The 19,827-nt window shown below is 44.7% G+C and overlaps 1 protein-coding gene across 16 annotated transcripts in view; it reads left to right on the top strand.

Moving 5' to 3' along the window:
- The window catches only part of FNBP1 (formin binding protein 1), a 105,894-nt gene that overhangs the window by 27,818 nt on the left and 58,249 nt on the right, over positions 1-19,827 (top strand). For all 16 annotated transcript variants that reach the window (XM_088147102.1, XM_088147104.1, XM_088147106.1 and 13 more), the window contains exons 2-4: positions 6,033-6,148; positions 9,475-9,531; positions 11,449-11,596. In XM_088147102.1, the coding sequence (XP_088003228.1) occupies positions 6,033-6,148; positions 9,475-9,531; positions 11,449-11,596 (321 nt within the window). The remainder of the gene's footprint in view (positions 1-6,032; positions 6,149-9,474; positions 9,532-11,448; positions 11,597-19,827) is intronic.

The following is a 19,827-nucleotide window of genomic DNA, read 5'->3' on the forward strand; positions in this document are numbered from 1 at the left end:
CGGCGGTTGGAAATGAAGAGCCAGGGAAGCGGTGCTCCATTGGCAGAGAGGACCCCCCCCTCCCTAGGAATCCTAGCACTGTTGCTATAGCAGCCCCCGAAAACTGCCTCTTCAGAGTTTAACTCCGTCCCCTGCAACTTGCTGAAAAGGGAGCAAACCAGACGTCTGAACAGCTGCGGGGCGGACTGCAACTTAAATCCAATTCTTGGGGCGCATCCCTTATTTTACACCCCCCCCCCAATCATCTGTCAGTTGAGAATGTCCTGGATCAAAGAGTGGTTGAGCTCTCACAGGGCCTGAAACAATCATGCGAGATTCCTGGCTTTTGATTCAGTGCTGTTGGGTTAATGGCAGGTTTGGCTGCGGAGGGGGGATGCGTCCAGTGGCACAGTGTTTTGGAGTTTGAGGAGTGGCGTGGGGGATTGGGAAGGACAGGTGGGGCGTGGGAAACTCACAGCATCGTTTCATTCCGTTCAGATTCTGACTGTATGAAAAGTTTCTAAAAGGTTCTGCCCCGTAATGGTCATTCTGCAACTTGGCTTCAGCCGCTCGAGCCGGGACTGCTCTGGGAGTTATGGAATCATAGAATTATGGAGTTGGAAGGGATCCTAAGGATCATCTGTCCCAACCCTCCACGATGTGCAGAGAAACAAATGGAGCCATTCATGAGAGGGGCCATCCAACCTCTGACGGAGAACCTATCACCTCCATAGATCAATTGTTCCAAGGAAGGAAGGAAGGAAGTCACAAAAATAGACGCAGCTCAGAGCTGTGGCTTGTGATAAAGATCTTGACTTCTCTCCATGCGCTGTTTCCATGCGTGGAATGGTGCACCCTCCTCCAGAATGATGCCTTTGAGTGACAAGGAGGAAAACCATGGAAAATATATCCCTGGATATTTCTTTCTAGGTAATTGTCCCTTTGTCTGAACTACAGGGTGGAGAGAGAAGAACCTCCCTTTGACAATGATATTGGAGTTTTAGATCCAGAATGAACGCTGTCTGAGATGTGACCCTCAGGAACAGTGCTGTTCCTTTTCTCTAGAGGGTTGCTTTTATTATTATTATTTTTTAGATTTGAAGATGCTAAATTCTGAAAGACATCTAGGGTGTAGCTTCACAAGGAACATTTTGGTAATTCATGCAAGATTAATGAGTTAGCTCTCATGTCTGGCTATTTAGCACTTTGTTCATCACCCTTCCATGACTTGGCAAATTGCAGAAGATCAGAAACTTATCAATGCTTGCAACCGGTCCAATTTTCTTTGCCATTCTCTGGCTCACAGTCTAATTTTGGAGGAGAATGACTTTTGGTCCTGATTGCTGAATATTGACTTGTCCGTTTAGGTCTGGAGAGGTTAACATGGCTTCCAAATTCTCTTCTTCAAGTCTTCTGTGGGAAGCTGACTTATCTGAAGCTACTGTTATGGGTTTTACTATTCTTTTCGGGTTATACAAGGCCAATTTTGAAGGGTTCTGGGGAATTTTTTTTTTTTTTCAAATAACTTTATTAGATTTTAGAACAATAAAAGCTAACAAAAACTAATATTAAAGAGAAAGAATGAAAAAGACAGAATGAGAAAGAAGAGAAAGAACAAAGTCAAAAGTACAGAAAAAAAGAATGAAATGAAGGAGAAAAAAATACAAAAAAGGTCTTCTGACTTTCCTCACAACAGATATAAGTAACAATTACACTAAACTCTTATTCTCAGTTTACAACTTAACTTTCATTTTTTTCTATTGTCCTATATTGATTCTAATCACCAAATCCATACTACGTAGTTTCCTTTTTTCCCCCTGTTTCACACAAAAAGTCCCCAAAAGGTTTCCAGTTAGCATTAAAATGACTCAGTGTCTTTTCTGTAATCAGAGGCCTCAGCTTCGCAGGTCCTGGGGAAATCTTCTGCCCCGTTGAAACTTAACTTGGTTTTTAGGAGCTCCATTCAAGCAGGCTTCAAACTCCAGGCTGCCTAGGAGGCTGGGCTGTTTTCTCTGTATCAAAGGAAGTGGTTGCTGACACAGAGCAGGCTGAATTTTAGAAGATATAAACACAAGAAATAAGTTCTGGTGGTTTCCTTTCCTCTGTTAAGAGTGAGCCAGCCTATCTTTTGGGGCCTTCGCTAACTGACCATAGTCCTTTGGTGGGAGTTTTATAAGCAAGGTGAAGTGTGATGTGTCCAAAAACCAGAACACTGAGCGAATGTTTGCTGAAATTTCAAGTTAGGCCAGGTGGCTAAAAATCAGGGAAATTGCAGGAGTGAGAGGGCTGCGATCAAGGGACACGTCTGCCCCAATATATATTAAAAAATTGTTTTTAGTGTTTAAAGCTGGTCCGGGCCAGATGCTTTCTAGTTTAAAATGTTCTAGGTGAAAAAAGATGATTTGGTAGAGCAGAATTGAGTACTGTAGAACTGACCCCTGTAAAATGGCTGTGCAAACATTTATGTTTCTTTGGGCTAGCTGGTCATCAGCCTTTTCCTCTGTGGCATGGTCATGCCGAAGATCCTAGCCAGTCAAAGACCACGTGTATTGAATGCACAAAAGCCATTGGCTTCCAGGCTCATAATATGGAGCAGGCGAAAGCAGATGAGGGCAAGAGCAAGCGAGGACAGCAGAAAATAAATAGCATTTTTGCCGAAGCGTTCTGAAAAACGGTTTAAAAATTGGAATATTTTTTTCCAGCGTTTCTGCAAAATACTTGGTTCCAGTCGCATGTCAGACACGGGCTCTTTCGGTTTCACATCCCCACGGGAGAAAAAAATATAGTGAAATACTGAAGCATCTGATGTGCCAAAGTAGAAAATTCCCCAGTGGGGTGCAAGGAAGGGTGCTATTAATTCAGGGTGTTTAAAGAGCTGCAGCAGTGGGACCTTCTGGCTAAGGAGGTTTACAAAAGCTTAAGGAGCGGTGTAGTTTATGGGATGAAACTTAGCATTGACGCTGCATGACTTTTGAACCAAACTGCCGATGGAGCCTGTATAACCACGCTCGTCTGTTCAATAAGTTCCCTGCATGTAGAAAACGAACATGTAAGAACACAGGCTGAGCCTAGAACGGTTTTCGATGAGATGTTAGCTTTCTGCATGCAGGTTTTGCTGACGTGGCTTCAATGGAGAAGAACCAGCGTTAGCTGCCTTAAATAGTTTCACACCGAGCCTTGGCTCAAAATGGTCTTCAGGAAGCCCATATCTTCTTTTTATAGTATTTACCCCGCCTCACCCCCAGGACTGGAAAGCCGAGGTTGTGTTCGATCTTCACCTGCTTGGTCAGAAAGAAAAAGAAAGACTTAGAAGTTTTTGACTTACAGATATTGTTGCAAGGCTGTGACTCACATGACTATTTTTTTTTATTTTATTGAACTTCGCTTTTTTGCACATTTGCACATTTTCATAAGCTGCAGGACCCGGGGATTGACGAAAGCTGGCTGATTTCATGGTATTGTGATTCGACTGAATCTAGCAAAATTTGCCCGCTTTTAAGGGGAGAGTTCTCATCCGATAGCGAGCTTTGCTCAGACGCTGCGTGCAATTTATGTGATTTTTTTCGTTTAAGAATCTTAAAAACTTGGTGGCGTACTTGATTATTTCTGCGGGGAAGGCGTTTTTCTACTGCTTTCTCTTCTTCTTCTCCTTTTTTTTTTTTTTTTTTACTGATTCTCTGTTTTTCTAAAACTTCCTTACTTCAATTGAAACTTAGTAACTAAAGAAACAAGTGGAAAAATTAACTTTAAAGTTGTAACTTTTCTCAGTTCGTTGCAAGAAAATATCTTTTTAAAGTGTACTTATGCACAGGTTTATTTATTTATAAATAGAGGGGGAAAACAGGGTTGCTACTTTATTTCTCCTTTGGGGTCACGTGGCCGGTTTTACATCTGCTTTTCCTCGAAACTGAGCTGTTGTGCTTTAAGTGAATTTTATATTGTAAGTAAACACTGTTATTTGTTTTCAGTGGAAACCAAAGCAGCGTAGAAGTATTTTTTAAAATGCATTTCTTTGAAAAAAAAAAAAACCAAATGAAGAACAATAACCCAATCCTAGTCCAAACTGGGGTACTGAATGCTTCTGATTCCTTTCTTTAAAGAAAACCAAGGCTGCTTTATTTATGAATTTAAGTTAACTTTAATTAACTTTACTTGGTTGGTGCAATTAACTTGAACCAGCCAAATGAAGTTCATTAAAGTTAATTAAACAAATCTCTTCTGAGTTCTTCAAGGTAGAGGGATTCTTAGCAAATCTAATCTAAATTTCAGGTCAAGCAGGTCCCTTTCTTGGCATCGTTCTTGGCAACAACCACTGTATTAATAATAATAATGATAATGATAATAATAATAGTCATAAAATGTCTGGATAGTGGAGATTGCAACGCCCGGAGGCAGCAGAAGAGAAGAGAAAGAACTGGAGGAAATCATAAAATACAAAGACTTGCAAATAGAAGTAGAACGACTGTGGCAAAAGAAAGCAAAGAGAGTCCCAATAGTTATAGGCGCCTTGGGTGCAGTCTCAAAACATCTGGAGCACCCCTTGAAGACCATCAGCGTGGACCAAATCACCATCAGTCCATTGCACAAGGCCGCTCCACTTGGAACAGCTTCCATCCTGCGACGATACCTTTAACACCATCAGACAACATTTGCCAATCCCAGGTCCTTGGGAAGGACTCAGTCGGTAGACAAAAATGCCAAACCCAGTCTAAACATGTGGCTGACTGTGCCACCAATAATGATCATAAAATTGAACTTTTTGATCCTTCCAGTCCTAGACAATCCAGGACTGGAGCAGAGGCTGAGCAGAGATGTAAAAATGCATCACAGGTCCTGTTAGGTACCACGTTGGGTGCTGTGCTTCCCCGGGATTTCACAGGGTCATGAATGTTAGTTGCTAGCAGACTTTGCTTAATGCTACCTTATCCTATTCACAAATCTGTAACCCGGCTCAAGTTATTATTTTTTTTAAAGGTACGCTCTTGGAAGTGACGCGCAAACAGAGCTAGCTTTTAAAAACCGAGCGTGCATTGGGGAATTTTAATTCGAAAATGTCTGCATGGGGAAGCGTGTGTAACAAAGAACAAGAAGAGCATTGTTCGCTTTTTTTTTAAGTTTCTGGGGAATTCACATCAGTTCTTGCACCCAGGAGATAATGTGTGTAAAAACCTGTGTATGTTCTGTGAAGTTTTTAGAATTAAAGTGCTAGAGGGGACAATTGTTCTACTAATGCAGGCAATCAATCATGTTTTATTTTTTTTTAATCTGTCCGATCAGGACAGGGCATCTGCTAATGAGACGACAATTCCTCATTCTGTCCTTTGGTGGAGGTGCCTCTCCCAGTTGTCAGCTTAAATTAGCAACTCCTAATGCCTTGGGTCCAACCTGCACCACCTTGCAGAGGAAAAGTGCCAGAAAAGTCCAGGGTGCTTCGACATCTTGTCACCCTTATTGCAATCTGCGCGTGCTCAGCAGGAGGCTGCTTAGATGATCGGATCAAGCTGAGGTGGGGCTGGCAGCAGATCTCTAGAGATCCATTTTAGAACGGGTTGCACACATCCTTTAGGAAACTCAACTGTATATGCATCGTTTTGTCTTATTTTATGTGTTTAAGTGCAGAATCTTCATAGCTTTCTGCTTAAGAGACGCAATTCACAAGGATGGGGTTAGTGACGTCGCAGACACTGACCCATCAGTGCTAGTTAAAGCGGATTTCTCCTGCATTTTCCTGGTGCTTGATCTTGAAGAGACAATCACTTCTTCTGGAGTTGTCCATGTCTTGACCTTACTGGGTTCATTCCTGGGGAAAATGGGCAAGCGAAAAAGTGAAATCTCTTAGCTGCTATTTTCTCCCCCTGCGCCTCATCAAGGTGAAATGAGGGCAGCTTCTCGTTCCAAAGCCCCTGCGTGCTGCCATCATCTTTAAGGTCTGATCATTTTATAAGAAGAGTACTTTAAAAAAAAAGTTTCTCCGAAAGGCCGAAAAGTGTGATTCATCTTTCTCTGAGGTTGGTTAGAGTACCCATTAAACATTTCTCTCTTTTGCTCTGCAGGATCAGTTTGACACCCTTGAAAAACATACGCAGTGGGGTATTGACATTCTGGAGAAATATATCAAATTTGTCAAAGACAGGACAGAGATCGAGATCAACTATGCAAAGCAGCTTAGGTGAGTCAGATATTCATTTGGGAAGTCTGTAATGTTTATATACACTTCATCCAGTCGCTAACTGACCCTGCTATTCTGGATAATACTTGTCCAGAGGGTTAAATCCGCATTTCTCAAATGTATTGTCTGCATTTAAAAATGGAAGGAATATTCCCCTTTCAGGTCTGGCTCATAGGTAAGGCATATTTGATCTTAGTTTAATATGTTGCATATACTCAAGCATTGTTCTTGTGAACCATGGTTGATCGTAGGGTTGGGCAAACCACAGTATCTCATTTATGGATCCCCCTCAACTGGGCACAGCTGATTTTTGGGTGATATTTTTGATTTTCAGCTTTAGGGTTCCTACGTTGCAAAGGGAGGTTTGCAACATTATAGGCCCCAGCCAGTGCTGGAGTCATAGCCTCCTTTAAATTCCTGAATCCCCCTTCCCAAAAATTGGGCTGATTTTTTCCAGTTTGGGGGTTTTTAGGGAGTAAAACGAGTGCCTTCAGATAAGGCATCTGTTTGACCCCTTAGATACCCCCACTTCAAACATCCACACCCAAAACGTGGATCCTCAGAGTTCAGTCTGACACCAGAGCAAAGTTATATATAATGCAGCCTCCAATCCCAAAAAGTTTCTCCCAGCCAACGGTAACTTAATCAATGAATAATGTGTGCTGTGAAAATGCTCCTGAAACAATTTCATTTTGGCTTGGTATGGTGTAAACCTAGAGCATCCAGGCACAGGGAGTTCTAAACCTGTACAATGGCTCAGAATTCATCTACTGTGACTTTATCCATAGCAGATCCTGAGTTCCCTCTGCATTAGAAGTCTACCTGAAAACTTGCAACGCCGATCCCAGTTGCTTAAGAACTGCCTCCCCCACTCAGGCCCGGGCAAAAGTTCCCCAAATTCCTAGCCAGCCTGGCCAAATTTTATCTGGCTATTTTGGCTCCTATGATCCTAAAAATTCAAGGGCCCTTGGCTGGGTAAGAGTTTTGCAGAACTGCTGTTTCTTTATGGGCCTTTTAATTTACCCCATCTTCTGCAAGTATCCATGATGCCTCCTCCCCTCGTTTTCGTAACTTCTGAATAGGAACATGAGAAAGAAAGGGAATCTTTCTTCATTAGCCTTGTAATTGTTTTATGTATTTTGTCCCCAAGCTGACCTGTTCCATTTTCAGTATGGTTTATGGCTGATACAGAAATAAAACTACATTTGGGGCGTCTGATTGAAGTCTCTACTTGTAAAATGTTTCATCGTTAGGACATGCTGATTGCTTCGTTTGCGGAGCAACTTCACCCAAGTTCTCCTGTTCCAAATTTAGCAACCTGCACCGTCAAATAGAAATTCATTTCTCTTTACTGTTGGGAACAAAGTGAAGGTTCCCTTGAAAGAGCATGAGAAGGAGTTTCCGAGAGGCACAGGGGTTGAGTAGAGAACTTCAGGTTCAAGATGTTGAACCCACAGATTCAAGATCTTCAGTAGAGTAAGAATCTTCCAAGATCCTGTAAGAATTTTCAGTCCAATAGTCAAGTCAGTTGTGAAGAATTGTGATGATTGTTGCCCAGTAGATTTAAAGGTGCAGTTTGATGTGACTTACACACGAAGTCCATAGGCTTTCCTTGACCTTGTCCAAATCTCCCAGCATGGGGAGACAAAATCATAGTGAGGGTCACCATCATTGCAAAGGTTTACTGACTCCTGGTACATAAAACATTTTCCAGGCATGTTGGAAGGAATTGCTTTTGGAATCCACCAGTCATTAAGGAATCAGGATTGGTTCCATATTTGGGGGTGATCTTGGTAGAGTTTGTTCAGGAGCGACCATGGCCTCCAGAACAACTGAAGGTTGTACTACTGGAATTTGGGACAAAACCACTACTTTTCAGTAGTGGAATGCCCCCCTCCCCCATTTTTTTCCTAAATAAATCTCAAATTCCCTCAAAATCAAGCCACACCATTCTGGCAATGTCCTGGTCATCAGGCCTCAAATCTGAAAGGCAGAAGTGGGAGGCAGAAATTCTTCCATCCTCTTCCCTGGAGAGCTGTGATGACATGATGGCCCAACCTGATTCCTTCCATAATCGTTGAGCTATAAAACCCAACACCATCCTCACCTAACATGCAAATGATGACTTGGTGATGATGGGGTTTCTACTCCAGCACATCTAAAAGGCAAATGCCGCCATCAGGGGTGTTCACAGGAGCCTAAAGTCCAGATATTTGGCAGTGGCTTTTCCCCCTCCAGGCCTGGTAGAAAATTTCCACAAGAGCACATTGAAACAACCATGTTTACTACCCACAAACCACTCCTACTAGTGGGGAAATAAAGCAGTGGTTCCTAGACCCAGTTGACCGCCAGGAAGAGGAGGAGATCCTGTTGGTCAAGACGGTGTCTTTGCTCCCTGCTAACACTGATTCTTATAGGACCCAATCCATCATGGACTTTTGGATATTAACTCGTTGAGGAAGCAGCTTGTGGAAGAAAGGCATTGTCCTATGCCTTGTTTTATTATGTTTATTGGTTCTTGTTGGCTTGTCATCTCAGTTCTGGTCTACTGATAAATGAAATTCTAGGTTTATGTAGTTTCTGTACACGCACACATCTGATAGTGGCTTCTCCATTGACGTCAGTGAGATTTAGAGACGTTGGCTACCTCCCCACAACATGTTTAACCTGCTTGTTGAGTGAATCTATTTCGTTGGCTTTCTCAGCACATCAGGCCATAAGTGGATGGCTAATAAGGGAAGCTGTAACCAGTCTAGCCAAGGTTAACACTAAACCAAGTTAGCCTACTCTGCAAATACAGTCACCGGTTCTTGATTTGACCTCATTATGTGAAAACCACCATTATGTTAAGGGGCTTAACGTGCTATTAAGATTCTAGGGGAATGTCTTTAATTTCAGTAATCTGGGAGCATGGTTGAGAATAGTTCAAATCTAATGTTGGCTACACATTTAGGCTTCTTTAGAAAACCGACATTCATTGCATGAGACGTGGAGGCTACCAGGTATCAAAGTTGAGGGGGAAAAATTGGGTTTTGGGCTATCAGGCCCATGTCTTCTCTTATTCTCATTTTTTCCCATTCTTCATCTTTGACGAGATGTGGCTGCTATTTTTCTAGCTTCGCAAGTGCTTATTTTTTCTTTACAAAATGGCTTACTTTAATATAAGTGACCGTGAGAATATTTTTATCTCAACGGCAGCAGACAAGCTCAGTCCATAAACAAATTGTCTTCAGTCTTAAGAAAGAAGAAGAAGAAGAAGACGACGCTTGCTAAGCTATTCATTGGCAGTCATCTTTTCCTTCTCTCTCGTTCTCGTTTCATTTTAGGAACCTCGCAAAGAAATACCAGCCTAAAAAGAACTCCAAAGAAGAGGAAGAATACACGTAGGTTTTCAGCAGAAGCGTATCCTGCTTCTGGAAGAGTTGGAGGCAGAGCAAGTTCAGAAAAACCACTTTAAATAAACCTGCTGCAGGGAATATATTATGAAGAACCAAGATGGTACAGTCCGAAACCACGGAAGTTCTGTCTCAGGGTCTGAAGGCTGTGGGGCCTGGATGGGGGAGAACAGGGTGCAGCACAACCCTGCCAAGACAGAGTGGATTTGGGTTTTAGGGGCCCCTAAAAATGGGGATTTTCCATCTGTTGTTCTGGATGGGCTGCACGACCCCAAAGAAAACCAACGGGCAATTTGGGTCTCCTTCTAGACCCACGGCTCCTGTTCGAGGAGCAGGCAGCAGCTGCGCCAGGAGGGTTTTCGTACAACTTGGTTGAGTGCGCCGGTTGCGCCCTATCCTGGATTCCTCACCGTCACTCCTGCCTCGGTCACCTCCTGAGCGGACTACCACAATGCGCTCTGCTTGGGTCTGCCCTTGAATAGCATTTGGAAGCTGCACGTGGTCCGGAATGCAGCACCGATGGGTGTTCTTTGACTGGCCCATGTTACATCTCTGCTCCGCGAGCTGCTTTGGCTGCCAGCGTGCTTCCGGGTGCAATTTGAGGTGCTGGCTGTCCCCTGTAAAGCCCCTCGTGGCATGGGGCTGAGTTATTTGCAGGACACCCAACCCCGATCGTCTGCACCCATCCCATTCAGTCTGGCAGGAGAGGCACGCTGAGGGTCCCGTTGGTTAAGAAGCGCCATCCTTCTGGACCCAGAAAGTGTACCTTTTCTGTGTATTGTCGAAGGCTTTCACGGCCGGCATACGATGGCTGGTGTGGGTCTTCCGGGCTGTGTGGCCGTGGTCTTGAAGTCTTGTTTCCTAACGTTTCGCCAGCACCTGTGACCGGCATCTTCAGAGTGCAGGAGCACGCACAGACAGGAGCAGTTCTCTCTGTGCCCAGGGTGAAGTGACCCTCCTGTGGGTATTTATAGAGATCTGGGGGGTGGGGGGGTGGGGTGGGGGTTGGGTTACTGAGTGGCTGCTTGTTTTGGAGTCAGCATCTGTGTGTATTTTCCTGGGGATTAGGCAGGGTTTTTTCTTCTACTGAATTGTTAACGAGGGGCTGTTGGGGGTGATCTCTATAAATACCCACAGGAGGGTCACTTCACCCTGGGCACAGACAGAACTGCTCCTGTCTGTGCGTGCTCCTGCACTCTGAAGATGCCGGTCACAGGTGCTGGCGAAACGTTAGGAAACAAGACTTCAAGACCACGGCCACACAGCCCGGAAGACCCACACCAGCCATTGTACCTTTTCTGTTGCAGCGCCTGCCCTTTGGAACGCCATCGCCCCCGAGATTAGAGTGGCCCCGACTCTTCCAGCTTTTCACAAGCCTGGAGGTATTCCCAGGCATGGGGTTCAGATTACTAGCTGGAGCCCATTGTCAGCCCCTCTAGGTAGGCCAGACCGGGAAATCAACTCCAGAGGAAGGCTGAAACTACTTTTATTGAGATATAATCACTGAATCTTGCAAGTCTGGTTGTGCTGAACCTCCTCCCCCTTCTTATACTGCAGTGAATTAGGGAGGTGTCGGTCTGAGCCGCTTCCAAATATTACCTTGTTGCTCTCGAGCAAACCCCACTCCCTTCTAACCCTGAAGATGTTACCTAGTCGGGTAACGAAACGTCTGCAAGTAAACAACCAAACTCAGAGAGCCTCAAAAACTCCACTTCTGGAAGGGCCAAGTCAGGACCAATGTTTTCATTCATGGTCAAATTAAATGACTGTTTAATCCATCCTTGCATTTAAGAGGCAGCCTTTTTACATGCTGTCTAGGAATGATGGAATTAGTCCAACGTATCTAAAAATAATGTGCTTTAAAAAAAAAAAAGATTTGCTTCTCAAGTTTTTTGTCCCTCGTAGGTATTCATCATGCCGTGCTTTCTTAGCAACTTTGAACGAAATGAACGACTACGCCGGACAACACGAGGTCATTTCAGAGAACATGACTTCCCAAATCACCACCGAGTTAGCCCGTTACGTACAAGAGCTCAAGCAAGAAAGAAAATCGGTAACCAAGTTTCTTTAAGCTTTCCAATTTCTTTGCAATGGATTGCATTTTAACTGAATGTAGCAGAAGCCCAGGGCAGCTAACGAAAACTTTAAATCGTAATAATAATTTATTAAATTTAAATGCTGCCCAATCCCCAGCAACTCTGGGAATCTAACCATCACTTATCAACACGATAACAGTGTTTTGCCCAATGAGAAGAGACGTTCAGTTTTCATGCCCTTGGAAGATTATGTAGTACTTACAATGTTTTCTTTGCTCAGAAGCAGAGACAAGTTGGAGAAAGAGCCCCTTTGGGTGCCCTGAATCAGAGAAAACATTAACATAGGACTCTAAGGACTGGATTTTTCCAATATATTTAACTTGGATTCTGGATTTGCACAATGCGTGGGACCGTAAATTAGCAGAACAGGGTTAGCACAAAACATTAAACGTGATAAGAATGCAGTTAATGGCTATGACTTTACTGACATGCGTACGGCAGTTTGCAAACCCAGCAGTTGCCTTATAGAGAATATTCTTGTGCCTCTCTCTTGTTAATGGGGAGTTGGTGGACCACATCTCAAAACAACCAAACCTGGTGCGGCAACCTTGACATGTCGAAGGGATCTTGAGCGTGCATGTGTGCACACATGAAGCAGTAGGGGAGAGACAGGTGATCTTGATTGACATATTTTGAATCTTGGAAGCGCGCTTGGTGCTCTCACCAAATAGTTGATATCAATGGGGCATATTCCTTGGCGAAACATTCTGTGGTTATTAGCCACCATATTTATTCTCTAAGGAAATCCATGGCACTAAAAACATCCTAATTAATAGAGGATGCTAGAAGTTGCTGTTTGCTTTCCAGCTGTTCGGCTTTGTGTTGATTTGGTTCTGGTTGAGAATTTCTGCTAAAATCAATCAGGGGAATCAGAGAGGTATATACCTATTTCTTCAAATGTTATTGTTGGGATTTTTTCTCCTTCTTTTATTGTAAATAAATCTCAGTACATTGTATTATTTCAATGCAGTGATATTTATGTAATATGGCAGAAGACTAGCATAAGATTAGGCAGAAGACCAGCAGGGCTCATCCATGAGCACCAAGGAGCAGTCAGAAGACACAATGAAAACTCTATAATCTCACAACACATGGACAGACTCAACCATAGTTTCGACTGGGAAACTGTAAACATCTTAGACCAAGCTAAATCCAGAAACATTTGGGAATTCCTAGAAATGTGGCATTGAGACAAATCATCCATTAATGGACACATAGAAATAAACCATATTTAAACACCATTCGAAAAAGGCAATAAAAATGCTAAGAAGGAAATAAAAAGACCAGAACACATCCTCTTCAGCAACCAACATCCAGATAAGCAGGGATTAACCCCAGACAAACGAGCAAGCAGAAAACAATACCCTAATCAAGGAACTACCAAGGAGAAAACCACATTCCCACCAACACTGGCAGGGCAGGCTACTGTATATAAACAGGGAGCAAACCTCACATTCAGTAGCACTAGTCGGGTAATGAAACATCTGTAAGCAAACGACCAAGCTCAGAGAGCACCAAGAACTCCTCATTTATGTAATACAATTAAAAATTAGGAACATTCTATTCTTTAGAAAGCTTTAAATATTGAAGATAAAAAAAAAGAAAAGTAAAAATTCTACCAGCATTAATTGCAATGTAGGATGTCAATATTACAATCATAAGATTATTTGACTTTTCATCCAAAGTTAAGGATAACATAAAAAAGAACCACTGCAATTCACATCAAAGTATTAGTTACATAAGAATAGTTTTGTTCTTTAACTAATTATTTAATATTAAGATCTCCATTGTATTGTTACTTTGTGTGTGTGTGTTGTTGTTGTTATGAAGATCCTAAGGCAAACTAGAGCCAGTTTGGTGTTGTGGTGAAGGCATCAGGCTAGAAACCAGGAGACCGTGAGTTCTGGTCCTACCTTAGGCACGAAGCCCGCTGGGTGACCTTGAGCCAGTCCCTCTCTCCCAGCCCTGGGAAGGAGGTGAGGACAAACCAGTTCCAAAAAACCTTGCCAAGAAAACTGCCAGGACTTGTCCAGGTAGTCACCAGGAGTCAACATGACTCAAAGGAACTAGTCTTACATGTTGAGCATATCCATCAATCCACAGGCCAACCTTGGATCCCTTGGTTGGAATGACTTTGAGGAACAAGGCAGAGGTCATCTACTCGCCTCCTGCTGCCCTAGACCTCGTTTGAACCAACCAGTGCCCCTCTCAGGAGTAATGTGTAGGAGTGCAGTTGTTTTGGGCTGATTCTGGTTCACAAGGAGCAAATCACCCGGGGAACTTCCATGGCAGAGTTTGGACAGGACTCTGGGTCTCTCCTCTGCTACTCCAGCCCCTTTGCCACTAGACTCCTCTGACTTTCAGGCTGAGAGGGAGGAACAGACAGAGAGACCCACAGCCCCCCAGGAAGTTTCCAGCCTGAGGATCCACCCCTTAACTATTGCAACCCACTGTCTTGGTCTGAGTTAAGAATGAGATCCATTCCGAAGTCTGTCTAACTCGAATTTGTATGTAAGTTGGAACTCGTGCTTACGGACGGGCTGCCTGTTCCTAAAAATGGCAGACGGCGTTCTTCTTCCTGGAGCCGACGAACCACTGAAGCTGCACAATGTTTTCGTGAACCGCTGAAAACAGGCTGTATATTAAAAACGCACAGCTTCATTGGTTCACGAAAACATTGTGTGGCTTCAGTGGTTCGTCATCTCCAGGAAGGAGAATGCCGTCCGCCATTTTTAGTAAGAGGCAGCCCGTTCGTAAGTATGAGTTGTCGTAACTCGGATGTTCTCAACCCAAGGACTGCCTGTATTTATGCTGGCTTTATGGACTAGTAACTTGATGTACAAGCACACTGATCTCCCCTGTGGCTGAAGTTTTGTTTCTTGACAAGGCTATATAAACATCTCTTGAGCTGGCAAATGAAAAAAAAGCAGGTGGTTCCTCTTGGGACTTTTAATTCCCCGTTGGCTGTTTCTGCAGACATCGGCGTGCTGTTGTTTCCTTGCCACAAAACATACACAATGCATCGGTTCTTGTCCGCCAAGGGCTCGCCGTCAAAGAGTAAGATTGTCAGTGTGATCTGGCTCAGAGGGGTGTGGAGGGGCAAATGAATGTTTTCAAGGTTGGCACGGAGGAAACGCCGGCTTGCAAACGTGCAATTAACTCTGGGTAGAAAAGGGAATGATTAAGCCGTGGATATAATCAGCTGAGTTTACATAGTGTACACATGTGTGGCACACACACATGCAGATGAGGGAAAACCAAAGACAGGGAGGTGACTTACTTTCTGCTTTTCCTGACTCAGTGCAAAATCTCCTTTTTTTCCCTTTCTTTCTTTTTGGGATCCTCCAGAACGGCAGGAGTCTGAGTTTGCACAGACACGTGGGTGGGCAATTTTCTAACGCCCGAGGGCTGGTTGTTTTTTCTCAGCCAAAGGTTGCACTGGAGAACCACGACATTCCAACGGCTAAGGTCACGGTGCTGACGTAGACCAGGGTTAAGGCGTCATGGTGGATAGGGGTAGGCAGAAATCAAGAAGGCCGTCTCCCAGCTAACAAAAGGCATTGAAAAGAAAAGGGTGGGGGGAGATCTTAGTATCCTCAATTGCATGCTCTGTCTGTGCCTCATCCTTTCCCGTTTATATCATAGTTCGTGGGTCATGTTTAGACACAAACCTTCCCAATTCACATTCCCCAAAGTTGTTCCCAAGCTGGACGCAACGCTAAGCTGGAACTGAAATGCAGCGATGGGCGTTCCGAAAGAAGTAATCATGTTTGTGATTCTGAAAGGATACCCCAAAATATGAACAGGAGAGGGGAGCTTTGCAAAATGATCTTTGTCAAGGGAAAGGAGGCTTAAAAATAAAGCAGGTATCCGTTGGATGCAAGCTTAAAAAAACAAATTGAGAACCGGGGCAGAAAGGAAACAACCGTAAGCATCAACTCTGAGCTGGAAAAATGAGGACATGATTGAAACAGAAATGGATATTGCTGCCCATCTTAAACTCAACTTTACTTTGGAATAAACCTGCATTTGGAAGAGATTTTCGCTAGTTTGGAAAGGCGATAGCTGGTGCAACGTCGAATGCAGATCTTTTGCGATTCGGTCTCCAAAGGTGTTTGGGCTGGGGCTTCCCAAATTTTCAGATGACATGTGACGGAATCCTGGCTAAAATGAATTTAAGGGATGAATGTAAAAAAGTCCTGCTGATGCAAAACATCAGTTGGATGGAATGGCTTGAGTAAAAGTGACTGCTGGGACCGCTTGTCTTAGTATTGTCTGTGATTGGATTCTAATGAAAGTGCAGAATGCCAGTTGTATCTCTCCATGTGAGTTGCTGCCCTCTCTGAAGAGTTATGTCCGCAACAAGCGTTTCCTCTTCTCAGCACACTACACTTGGTTGTGGAGCTTTGTGATGAAAGCAAAAAAAAATAACGTTGCTGTCACATGGCGAGCATCTCCTGATGCAATGTGAGGAGCGGCTGATGGTTTGGAGAAGGAAGATCTCCTCAGATGGCCTGGAGTGTTTTCCCCCACCCTTCAGTCCTTCAGAACAACTTCACACTTCATAAAGGGGTGTTCCTTCTCTGGCTGGGTGCCTAGGAGATCCATTAAGGGTTGTTCTCCTGTGTGGATTGCTACAAAGACCTCTCTTGTGCTCCTCGCTCTGTTGCGTGAAGGACGTTGCTCTCAAAATAGACGGAGAATTACCAACGATGCGGTTGACTGAAGGGAGACATTAACAGACTGGAGAGGTCTTTTGCTCACTCCATATAGCTTGAGATGATGGGTGCTGTGGTCAGATTCAAGGGGGCAGGACTAGTGTCAGCCCTACAAGGTAGGGCAGGCCAAGAAACAGACACTGCAGGGATCCAAGAATGCTAGTTTATGGTTGTAGGAATATTAACAACACCTTGAATGTCTTTCTGAAATGTTCCCTGGACAAGAAGGTCAAGGTGAGGCTGCTCTGAATCACTTTCCCAGGATTGAACAACTCAAGGCTAGAGCTAAAGTCTTTTACACCTGGTTAGAGAGTTATAACCTTTGCTTTCCTCTTTGCCTCTCACATTTAATAGTCCTAAAATAGATTTGCCTCCAGAAGCCTACCTGGCTTCCCACCTTTCTATTCAATCCCAAGAGGACCTCCTTCCAGGAGGCTTTTTCAGATTAGGAAGGATGAGCAGCCAGGGAGGCAGTAGAGGGATAGAGAGATGGGGAAGAGACAGGCCTCTCTCTGTTTGTCTACAACCACCCTGGCTTCCCACCCCTCCATTCAATCCCAAAGAAAGACCTCAGGAGGGACCTTCTTCCAGAGGGGCTGTTTCAGATGGGAATGTGGGGGCAGCCAAGGGAGAGAGAGATGAGGAACAGACTGTCTTTTCCCCATTATTCTGCAGCCTCCCTGGCTTCCATTCTTCCACTCAAATCAGAGGAAGAACCTCAGGAGGGAGGTCTTCCCAGGGGGCTTTTTCTGATGGGGAAAGATGGGCAGCCAAAGAGGCTTCAAAGAAATAGAGTGATGGGGAAGGGATAATCATCTCTCCAGCCATCTGTGGCCTCCCTGGCTTCTGCCCTTTCATTCAATCCCAAGAGGAGGTCTCAGGAGGGCTTTTCAGATGGGGAAGTACAGAGGGATAGAGAGATGGGAATGAACCAATCCTCTTCCTTGTTCTACAGCCTCCTTGGCTTCTCACCTTTCCCTTCAGTCCCAAGGGAAGACCTCAGGAGCTTTTTCAAGCTGGGAAGGAGGGTCAATCAGCGGGGGCTACAGAGGGATAGAGAGAAAGGAGCAGACAGCACTTTCTCCCATGACCTGCACTCTGCTTGGCTTGCATTCAACTCCTGTCAGGGGCTTTTTCAGATGGGGAAGTTCAGGCGGCCAAGGAGGCTGCTGAGCGACGTAAGAAAAAACAGAAGCATCAGTATAGGCCGCTTCAGACAGTCAAAGGAGCTGAACGACTTCTCCAAAAAAAGAAATTAGACATTCTCAAAGAGCTGGGGCATAAAAACTGACGCCTCTTGCGGAGAAAAATACCTGGAGAAGAGGCCAAGCCAGATATTATCAGTTGGCCGCTACCCTTGTTTTAAAGCCCCAAACTCCTCAGACAGGCTGGTTTCCATCCTCCCCACTTGTACTGGCTCTTCGCGGATCGCTTTTGAAGAGGAGCAACCAGCTTTGTCAAAAAGCTGAATAGCGCAAGGACCTTTCTTTACCAAAATGCTAATTTGCTAAAAATATATATATATATGCAGAAGCAGAAACTCCACTGCTTGCTTTCTTCCAATTTGGTGAAGACGCGCCCGGTTTCTTTCTCCGCCAACTGATCAATCCCAACCAGGCCTCCAGAAAACAATTGATGGTTCTTCCTTCGCGATAAATAAAGGCTGTTTGCCACAGCTTTTCAGGAGGAAAAACTCACGTGATCTTCCCCCTGCTCCGTCCCATTGGACATCTGTGCACGATTCTGATTTGGGTCTCTTGTCCCAAGGCGCTCCCCTTGGACCAAGTTGAATTCTGGAAGGCTGGGAGCCATTATCTGAACACGAGCAAGAATGAAGGACGTCCAGGGAGCAGGCTTTTTAACAAGTTCATCCTGCACCGTGAGAGACAAGGCCCAGTGGAATATTGCAATTTTGCCCAAGTGCAGCAAAACGTTCGGGGTGTGTGTGTGATTCTGGAGACTTTCTGCCTGGAAAGTCATCCCTGGGCTGTTGAATTATCATCTTTTCTTCCACTTAGTATTGGAATGACGCTAGGTGGACCTAGCTGAAACTTTTGGAAATTGCGTGTTTGTTCTTTTCCTGTAAAATTGGAGGCGCGTTCTAGCATCCTTCCGCAAAGGAGAGCACCTGCTGTGACTCTGTGTGAGTTCCTGTTCTGGGCAGCCTTTCCAATGGCATTTTGCCCAGGACCGTGATGTGCCCCAAGCAAGTGCTTTCTTTCAAGTGGACGTTTAGAGTTCTTTCGTAGCCAGCTACTGTCCGTGCATTGGACCACAATCCCCACAATCCCCAGACCTTTCTAATCTTGCAGGCTAAGACTTCTGGAAGTTGAAGTCCCAACACCTTGGGTGACTGCTGGATTTAGATCCTGCCAGACAATTTGAAAAAAGGCAGCCCTAACACACCAAAAATGTACAGGCTGGGAAAGACTGCCAAATAAGATGCGATGAACACACTGAATCAGATCTAAAATGCAGGCAGGGAGGCTAGAGATAACTCCAGGATAGGGCCCATGTAGGGAAATTCCCAGGGCCAAAGGCAGCAAGATATACTGCAGGTTTTTGGTGGTGGTGTTGTTCAGTCGTTAAGTCGTGTCCGACTCTTCGTGACCCCATGAGCCACATCGCGCCAGGCCTTCCTGCCCTTCACTGCCTCCCTGAGTTTGCTCAGTTTCATGCTCATTGCTTCCGTGATGCTCTCTAACCATCTCATCCTCTGCCCTCCCCTTCTCCTTTGTTTAGTGACTGTTTGAAGTTACAACGGTGCTGAACAAAGGGACTTACAACCGGTCCTCACACTTACAACCCTTGCAGCACCCCCGCAGTCACGTGATTGCGATCCGGGCCACTTGGCAACCCAGCTCGCACTTACGACAGTTGCAGCATCCAGCATCACGTGATTGCCCTTTGCAGCTTTCCCAGCCAGCTTCTGGCAAGTAAAATCAATGGGGATCTGTGTGATTCGCTTAACAACTGTGGTGATTTGCTTAACGACCGCTGCAAAAAAGGTTGTAAAATTGGATGCGGCTCACTTAACAACTGCCCCACTTAACAATGAATTTTCGGGTCCCTGTTGTCATTAAGCAAGGACTACCTGTAGTAGGTTTCTGCCTGATTTGCAGTCGTGGTGTTCCATCATTCAGTCTCGACTCTGATCCAATAAACAACATTTCCCCAGCAACTGCTCCTTTGACTTCTCGCAAGTTCCTGCTTGTGCCATCAGTGACAGCTTCTACCCACCTCGCCTTCTGCAGCCTCTTTTTTGAGTCCCTTCCCTTTTTCCAAGCGCCGGGGTTCCCTTCAACGATTCTTGCGTTTGCTTTATCATGCATCCCGAATATTTAAGGTTCGGCTTCGTGATCAGTGCTTCCAGCAAGCAGGCTGTTTTTCCTTCATCCAGCAGTGAAAGATTTGTTGTTCTTGAGGTCCAAGGTATTCTCTGCCATCTTCTCCAGCCCCGCAGTTCAGAG

The sequence above is a fragment of the Python bivittatus genome, unplaced genomic scaffold (assembly GCF_059951505.1).
Source record: "Python bivittatus isolate LINGU-HERP-01145 unplaced genomic scaffold, Pbiv_v1 ctg000160_np1212, whole genome shotgun sequence".
In the NCBI taxonomy this organism is placed as follows: Eukaryota; Metazoa; Chordata; class Lepidosauria; order Squamata; family Pythonidae; genus Python; species Python bivittatus.